The sequence below is a fragment of the Hydra viridissima genome, unplaced genomic scaffold, assembly GCF_058129835.1.
Source record: "Hydra viridissima isolate aposymbiotic clone 2 unplaced genomic scaffold, HvirCarnegie_v1 scaffold_8, whole genome shotgun sequence".
Classification (NCBI taxonomy): Eukaryota; Metazoa; Cnidaria; class Hydrozoa; order Anthoathecata; family Hydridae; genus Hydra; species Hydra viridissima.
This window is the reverse complement of record NW_028324307.1, coordinates 13,916,185-13,925,000: the sequence shown is the minus strand read 5'-3', so window position 1 is coordinate 13,925,000 and position 8,816 is coordinate 13,916,185. Positions and strand designations below refer to the sequence as shown.

The 8,816-nt window shown below is 30.1% G+C and overlaps 2 protein-coding genes and 1 pseudogene across 3 annotated transcripts in view; all 3 read right to left on the bottom strand.

The window, feature by feature from the left end:
* Positions 1-2,869, bottom strand: part of LOC149885236 (uncharacterized) — a 2,943-nt gene extending 74 nt beyond the window's left edge. The window contains exons 1-4 of the mRNA XM_090096380.1: positions 2,740-2,869; positions 2,326-2,437; positions 2,085-2,190; positions 1-470 (exon numbers count right to left, since the gene is read on the bottom strand). The exon at positions 1-470 is cut by the window's left edge and continues 74 nt beyond it. Of these exons, the coding sequence (XP_089952506.1) occupies positions 354-470; positions 2,085-2,190; positions 2,326-2,437; positions 2,740-2,779 (375 nt within the window). The 5' untranslated portion in view covers positions 2,780-2,869 and the 3' untranslated portion in view covers positions 1-353. The remainder of the gene's footprint in view (positions 471-2,084; positions 2,191-2,325; positions 2,438-2,739) is intronic.
* A 1,983-nt stretch (positions 2,870-4,852) lies between these two features.
* LOC149885235 (uncharacterized) lies at positions 4,853-6,440 on the bottom strand (annotated as a pseudogene).
* Positions 6,346-8,796, bottom strand: LOC149885234 (uncharacterized). Of its 2 annotated transcripts, XM_090096379.1 has the most exons (5): positions 7,967-8,796; positions 7,584-7,876; positions 7,294-7,503; positions 6,750-6,826; positions 6,346-6,679 (listed from the first exon to the last, which is right to left on the bottom strand). In XM_090096379.1, the coding sequence occupies exons 1-5, from the start codon at positions 8,090-8,092 to the stop codon at positions 6,489-6,491; spliced, it is 897 nt and encodes a 298-aa protein (XP_089952505.1). In that variant the 5' UTR covers positions 8,093-8,796; the 3' UTR covers positions 6,346-6,488. The 2 variants fall into 2 exon arrangements, with proteins under 2 accessions (XP_089952505.1, XP_089952504.1); XM_090096378.1 differs by lacking the exons at positions 6,346-6,679; positions 6,750-6,826 and having other exon boundaries at positions 7,023-7,503; positions 7,584-7,872; positions 7,967-8,222.
* Positions 8,797-8,816: the final 20 nt, after the last annotated feature.

Here is an 8,816-nt window from a genome sequence, read left to right as displayed (position 1 = left end):
AATATCAAGCAAAAAAAATCACCAAATATAAATGAACAAACTCTTTCAAAAAAGTTTAGCAAATAAAGCTATGTAAACTTTAATATTAAAAAAAATTTTTAGTCGGTGGTGTAGCTAAAAATTAGTAGTCAAAAAATTAAAATATTTAAAGCTAAAGTTTCTTCACAGTAGTTTTTGAAACCTCGCTATAATCTCCCATATTTGAAAGTATATTTTATGCATAAATTAACGAGAGTTTTATTCATAAAGTACAGAGTAAATATATCACATTAATTATGTTGCGGAGAAACGTTGCGTATATAGTAGTATAAGCTTGATCACATCAGCCAAACGACTCGGCGTTGGAATTTCTTTTAAATACACAATAAATAGGTAGAGATTGCAAACACAGCTGCAAGTATACGCATGTCAAACCTAATCCATGTGCTCGAACTAAAGTTACACATATCCGTCTTGCAACACATACTAATCTAAAATAATATATTCGGCAATCAGGTAAACACACACACACAGAGTTAAATCCCGGTAAGCCGAACCTTCAAGGGACCAAGAAAAATGGTTCGACTTAACGGATGTTCGCATTAAGCGAAGTTCCCGTTTAGTCGAACTTTAGAAGATATGAAATTTTAGTTCGAGTTAAAGCGATTTTTCTTTAACCAATTCTAAAATAATAATATTTTACATATACATCATTTTACTGATTAAAAAAAAAAAAAAATGTGGAAAAAAGACTCAGTGAAAGAAGTTACGTATGTAAGTTTGTTTTAGCTTTTCTTAAAACTCTTTTTCAACAATTGAATTTATTAGGTTTATACATTTATGAATACACTCCCTTTAGCTACTAAACATCGTATAGCTTTGTAGTACCTCCAGGGCTTGACGTACAATACCCGATTAATGGCAAGTTGATTCGATCAATAAATCTTCATCACTATCTTCATCTTCTTTAGCCTGATTTTGATTGATTTTCGGGTCGATAGTGTTGACAAAATCATCTATGGACACTAAAATATTCTCCGTTATTCCTTTAGAAATGAACTCAGAGGTATGAACTGCAAGCTTTTCTAACTCATCCTTGAAATTTTTAAAGGGATGGCAAGGCGTCAGCTCACTTTTTCTCTGAAATTCCAACATTACAATGGTTTTCGATTTGGATGGGCTAGAAAATTGACTACTAATAAAAAAAACATTTCGTTCTTCCTTCATAAACTGCCAATCAATTTCACAAAACATATTCCTCAGTTAGTGTGCCATCAAACTCTTGTTCTCGCTGCAATAATGGTAGGGCAAGTGCTTAAAATTTTTAAAGCATTAAAAGTTGCTAATGTTTGTCATTAGCAAAACCTTTTGGAGCAAGGTTTTGCTAATGACAAAAATTAGCAATTTTTTAGACGTACCTTGCTGTGTTTCCCACACAGTTTTCAAATTTAAGATTAAAAAGATTTGTTTGATTTTAAAACAAGCCAAATTTTTCAACATAAATCTGGTTCACCTTATAATTTAACAAAATGATTGGTAACGTGGTTTCTTCCCTTAGTACTACCGTTTCACATAATATGTTATATCGTTTATTGCAACGGTCTAACCAACCATCTGAAGCATGGAAGTCATCAACGTTCACTTTTGTATAGAATTCTATGGCTATAGTTTTGAAAAGCAGAGGCAGTAATATCTCTACTACAAACAATCAGAAGCCGTTTGAAAATGGCTTTATTTGAATTAGCAAACGGTTCTTTTTTTTTTATTATTCGGTGTTTAAATTGCGTTTAACAGCAAATTATCCGTACGAAGGGTTCCGAAGAAATTTACCGAAAGGAGACAAAAATAATGGTTCGACTAATCAAAGTTCTAATTATTCAAGATTCAACTTAACCGTAAAACTTTATAATAGACGATTTCAAAGGACCAAAGAAAACAGTTTTAGATAATAAAAGTTCCAGTTAACCGGTGCTTAAGTTTTTAACTCCGAGAGCAGCGAGAGTTTAACTCTGTGTGTGTGTGTGTGTGTGTGTGTGTGTGTGTGTGTGTGTGTGTGTGTGTGTGTGTGTGTGTGTGTGTATGTATGCCGTTTAAAAGCTGCTTACCTGGCAATCTTTTTTCTTGAGACACTTTTTTAGTTTACCATCTTTATTATCGCATTCGGACTCGTAGGAGCATCCTGCGTTTGTTACATTTACTCCGTTAGCATTTCTAAAAGGTAGAAATGGTAGAGATAATTTAAATAGAGTTTGACAACCGTTGCAAATAAATACTTTAACTTGAAAGTTTGACTCCAAGATTAAGAAAAATACTGAAAAATACTGTTGGCTATTTAAAACTACCAACATATAGCTCAACATTATGCATCTGTCATGGCCATCGCAATAATCAGTGTCCTTCGTCCCGCATTGTTCTGCCTCAACGCATAAAAAACACTGTGATAAACCGCAGACTTGCTCTAAAATGAGATAAACATGCTGCATTAAATTAATTTTAAAATACAAATTAACTTCACTTTTCCAAAAATACTTAAAAAAAAAACACGTTGTATTCGACACTTAACGGTGTAGTTTTAACTTGTTTTTTACTACAGAAATTTTATGACAAAAATAATATACATTTTTTAGCTAAAATACCATTATTTAACCATGCTTTATTGTTTGTTTGAATGGAGTGGGGTGGGTAGGGTGGGGGTATAAATTTATCAGTAAACCACTTCTTAATTGTAACACCAGTAAAAACTGCTTCAGGTAAACATACCTATTGCGACAAAAATTATGACCAGAATTAAAACGATCATTTTTCTTCACTTCATGTAAATTTTGTTTTTTTAATAAAAAGGTTGACAGATTCTTGATAAGGTTTTTCTTTCACCATGACAAACAATAAATTATTGAAACCGAACAAAATTATTGAAACCGAACAAAATATGTAAAAAGGTTATTCGTTTAAAGACTTTACTTATTAATAAATTTCAACATTCATTCAATTCAGTGAAGTCAATCACGGTTAAATATTCACTTGATTATTCTGACAAAGTTCAAGATCGGTTTATCATCATATAGTTTTCTCTAAGCTCAGCATCCTATAGAAAAAAACTAGCAATGAGTACTTCTCGAGCTTTCTAATGAATTATCATCATTAGGATTTTCTTGGGCGTGTAAAAAGTTTTTTTCAATTACTATAATAAAATATAAAAACCTAAGTTTTAAAAATTTTTTATTCGTGGTAAATTTTTTCATCTATCTTTTAAATATCTTTTCCTTAAATGTCAGAAAGTTTCGCGGATTTCGCAAATAGATCTGTTAACTTTAAACAAAAAATATATATGTTAAATATAAAAATTTATATTGATATATCTTAAATATATTTGCTAAATTTTGCGGAAACGAAAATTTACTGTATCTGACAATACAGTAAATAATCCGTTTTTTTGTACAACAGCTTTAAAAAGTGGCTGTGGTCGCAATTTTGTATCAATAGGCTTTGGACCTGGGCTTTGGGCTCGTTGGGGAAGAAAAAACCCCTTCCTTTCTGACTTCAGATGGCATTTTGTTGTCTGATTTTTTAGATCAAAATATCTGTTATACATTATGAATATCATTAATATTTTTATATCATTAACAAACCACCCAGTAAAAATTGGACGTCCTTAGACGTCTAAGGACGTCCAATATTTGCTGGGCATTCTCTGTCATGTGTCAATGTCACAAGCAAACCATTGAATTCCTGGGTAAATTTAACAAATCTTTAAAAAACAAAGTAGAGAATTTTTTTAAGGAGAAAATAATATTCCTTTTTTTGGCTATATAGTCAATTTGTTATAAGCTTTTTAAATTAACAAGCTATACACATCGGTCAAAATATCCCAGGACTAACTCACTGACGCCGTCACAAAACAAAAACCTGTATGTATGTTAATGTTTAACTTCAAAATATACGCGTCAATGCTTTACGACGTTTCGAACTTCGTGTGTTGATTGAGTAATGTTTTGTTTTTTATGTACAAAACTACCGTTCAAGCTCAGTGATGGCTTAAGAAATGTTACAAGGAATCTGCTTTTTTGAAAATAACCAACTGTAGGTGGTTTGCCGACTCGATCGAATATGCTGAATTCACAATCAGAAAATCCTTTAAATTATGACAAAACAAAATCTTAAGATTTAATTACATAAGAAAAAACAATTCAAAGCAAACAAAGAAAACTTTTCAAAGTTTTTTAGGTTTTTTTACGAACCAGTTCGGTTTGTTTATCATTTTTAAAAGTTATTTTACAACTTTTACAAAAAAAGATTTTAAACATCAGCTAGGTTGTAACTCGTTACCAGTAATAGAACAGGAAACGAAAGTTATGTTTGAGGCGTAACTAGGCTCTAGTTTGATCTTTCAGCATCAAGTTGCATATCAAGGGACACGTGTAATGATTGAAAGGGAAATCGCCAAGTCTTTGTTATGACATCGTAATCACGCCATCATCAAGTCGTCGCCATCAGAATCACGAGTTGATCTTAAAAGTATTTTGAAGAGTGTTCCTGAGTATCATTAAGTGGACTTAATCACCATAAGAATGTTAAAGACAATTCTTTAAAGGCTAAGAGATGCCTTTCACGGTCGTTTAGTAGTGCTATGTTATTATACCCATGCGCATTTTTACGAAAAAAAATCAACACTTTCAAAATGGCTACGGTCCTTGGCAACGAACGTAATTTTTCACTAGAAACCAAGTAATTGCATATTTGCCAACATAAATAAAATCTTTTGTTGCTATTTTAATTCAAATTAGTTTAAAGATAACCCAGTTGTGTACTAAAACACTTAAAACAAGAGAAGGAACATCTAATCGTTTGTTAACATTTGTTGTTGAGAAAGGTGGCTGGCTAACTACTTGTGATTTGTTTACACTTTTTGGACCCTGCGTTCTAGATTTCTAATCGTGGAAATGTAACCAAATTTTTTGAAAAAGTTTGAAGAGACCTTCTTCCATCTATTTCTTTTGGCTGTTCTTAGCATTCAATTTTTTTAATGGACAAAAAAGATGCTTTTCTGGATTACCTTATTGACAATTAAAACTACATTATATTTAGTTATGTTTTTTAATAAAAAAGGAGCTATATATTTTTTAACAATGTAAATGCTGTTGCCAAAAGTATTTTTAACTATTAAAATTTTCGTTTTTTTTCTTTCTTTTACATGATTCAGGAATTAACATCCTACTTTTAGGATTAGTTTTCTGATGGTGACATTTTAGGATGCTTTTTAACCGCTTTGTTGGGCAAGGGATAGATTGATAAACGCGCTTTAAATTGTTAAACTCAAGACGAATTGATTCTCCACCTTGTTCGCCATAGAATCCAAAGCCAGCACCCCATTTTTTCAAAAATGGAATAGCGTGATCTTCTAACATGTGTAACATTGGAGGCACTGAAGCCTCAGGCCAAGTTGTACGGTAAAAATTCATCAATTCATCAATATTTTTTTCTAAAGAAAAAATGATAGCAACATGAACTATGGTGTACTTATAATCCCAGCTTTATAAGTTAAATCATCATAATTATCTTGCTAGGTATTGTTGTAGTTTCAGTATACTCTTCAACCTCAATAACTATAACACAATAAAATTTCCAATCGGTTTGAGAAACTCATTAAAAGCAGAAAGAAAAAGAAAAAAATCAAATAAAACATACCAAGCTCATTATTTCTGCTGTCATGGTATTTTTTGAGGAGAATATGCTATAGCATGCAGAAAATTTATGAAAAAGTAATTTATATTTTCTACTGATTTCAATTGCTTTTTCATGAATGCTTGTTCCAAAAAATCCTTCATCAAAAACAAGTTTTGGTGAAATAATATAAAATTATGTAATATATCTTATTATAAAATTATGTAAAATAATTTTATAATAAGATATTATAAAATTATTTTACATAAATCAATATACAAATACAATAAAACCTTCATCAAAAACAAGTTTTGGTGAAATAATATAAAATTATGTAATATATCTTATTATAAAATAATATAAAATTATGTAATATATCTTATAATATATGTTATTATTAATAACAATAATAACAAATAATATAAAATTATGTAATATATCTTTTGAAGAGACAAAATTGTCTCTTCAAAAGATATATTACATAATTTTATATTATTTGTTATTATTGTTATTAATAATAATGTCTTAGATTTGGAATAAATTCATTTATAAAAGAAAGCATTTTAGCACATGATTCCCGATAAAACTTTTTCCATGGTATGCTTGTCGCTGAACTTTCAGTTTTTGTAATGTTGTTTCAATCTGTTGTGTGCATGGTCCCTCACCTTTCTTCAGTGTAGATTGAAGCTCCAGAGTATTACATTGTTTTTTCTATGGAAGTATTATAATTGCTTTTAAATAAAAATTAGTTAAATAGCAGGAGTAATAGGTTCCATGAGGAAACATTGGTCTGCAATCATCCAGATATAACAAATAAAGTACTTAAGGTGGTACTAGCCTATAAAATTTCAAAATTTTTCTCTTTTTTTTATTATACAAATTTGAAAAATATTATTTAATAACACTAAATTTTTTTTCATAAATCTTTGATAATCGGTTTGAAGACTTTCAAGTGTGCGACATTCTATTTCTGTTCTTTCTTCTTTATTAAGTTTCATTTCATTTGCTGTTGCACAACAGAACAGACAACAGTGTCTCCCTAAAAAAAAATACTACAAGTTGTTAAAATTAAATTCATCTTTTAAAGTCGAATTTCTTTTATAACTCACCTGAAGCTCCTGAAATACCATAAAGTGCACAAAGAAATTCATAATCACCAAAGATGAACACTGTAATGTTGTTATCCCTGGATAAAATATATCTATTTTTTGAAATCAGTAAGGCTACATATATATATATATATATATATATATATATATATATATATATATATATATATATATATATATATATATATATATATATATATATATATATATATATATATGTAGCCTTACTGATTTCAAAAAATATGTTGAAATATTTAAGATAAATCCCAATAGCAATGTGCAGAGTTGGTAAAGAAACCTTGGTACAAATGTATGTGTATGCAACCATTACAAATATATATATGTATAAACAAAAATATAAGTAATTTGGCATCTTACAAAGATATACAAATCATATAAATCGTATTTTAATGCTGTAAGCTACATTTGAAGTGTTAAAAATTGCTTTAGTGTAACAGATGTGTCATTTGCAAATTGATATACTACATTTGCTTAACTAATATTTTTTCTAAAGATTTTAATTTTTGCTTAGGTAACTTTAAACCTTTCTAGTTGATCAAGATATCTGAGAATATGTGTTGAAAGATCTTTTATATGTCCCCAAGGTGCTTGATTTATTTCAAACTTTCTATTTTCTTCTTTGTAAAAGGTGAAAGGAGCATTTTCAACCACAATGTCATCTCCAGACCAGGTTTCAGCAACTACTCTCTGAGAAGCATATGATGCTGTGCCTATGTCAAATGTTTTAAGCCACCTGTTAAGAAAATAAGTTATTTCAGCTTATGGTGATATCAATAACTAACTGATTAGAAATCATTATCCAATTGCAATTACCTGGACATTGTTTTAAGTTTTTCCCATGGGATACCCATATCTGTTTTCATAGCTACTATTTCACTTGCACTTATTTCAATATGTTTAACTGTTGAATTTGCTAGTATCGATTGTCTTGTCTCTGGTGGAAGAGCTTTTACTAATTTTGAAGTTTGGTAGCCAACTGCATTATTTAAAGTGCCTGCTACAACTTCAAGATGTCTCTTGATGGAAGAATTTCGACAGCAGGTGGTTAATTTTGCTGCCTGGTTGCTACAGACATAAGCTTTTGGTGTATGTGTAAATAACACTGGCTGAAAAGTAAGCAAGTAAATTAATTATAATTTATGGTTTAATAAAGCTAATTTTGTTTGTTTGTTTTGAAATAGAGAAAAGTTACTTACTCTTGGCCCTCCACTTTTAAATTGAATTGATTTGCCTCCTGATTTTTCCATCTTTTGTTTAATGATGTGAAGTGTGGCTTCTTCTACTTCTAGTGGAATATCACTATCTTTAGTTAGCTTAAACATCTCAGATATAGTGATACTTGATCTATATGGTGTGGATGGCGATGATGATGATGATGATGATGATGATGATGATGATGATGATGATGATGATGATGATGATGATGATAATGATGTAGAAGATGAAGATGATGACGATGGTAATGATGACAATTATGATGATAATAAGGATGATTTTGCAATACAGATAGTTTTATGAAACTTATATGATTGATATTCTTTTAATGCATTGAATTTCATTTTGCATGCAGAACATACAAGTGTCAACATTTTAAGCAGGGAATCAATTTTTTTACTTGCCATCAAGTCGTCATAATAAATATTTTCTTTGCATTGTGGGCAAAATGTTTTATTTAAATGCTTTTGTTTCATTTCTTCAACTAGACATAAAAAGCAAAACAAGTGTTCACATCGCTTTAGTGTAACAGGTAATTTTGGTATTTTATTACACATACAGCATAGACATAGCTCTAAGTAAGGGTTTAGTTCATTTTTAAGCTCTGATATATCTATATTTTCACTCAGGCTGTATATAGTGTTAAAAGTTAAGCTTTCTTTTATTGATGTAAGCATGGCAACTGTCAAAAGTTTATTTTTTCCAGGTCTTCCTAAAAAATCTTTCTTTGTTTTCAAAATTGATTGTGTGCCTATTGCTCCCTTTCGTAGTTTCTCAGCCATCTGACACACTACACAGTTGCTGTTGTGTAGCTGCCAGAAAATAAAAGTC

Bases quoted from the DNA above. Each gene is read 5' to 3' on its own strand.
- LOC149885234 (XM_090096379.1), bottom strand. From the start codon at position 8,092: ATGTTTAAGCTAACTAAAGATAGTGATATTCCACTAGAAGTAGAAGAA. The intron at 6,827-7,293 runs GTTTAAAGTTAC...TATTTTATCCAG, and splicing joins TATCTTGATCAACTAGAAAG to GGATAACAACATTACAGTGT. The intron at 6,680-6,749 runs GTGAGTTATAAA...ATTTTTTTTTAG, and splicing joins TGGTATTTCAGGAGCTTCAG to GGAGACACTGTTGTCTGTTC.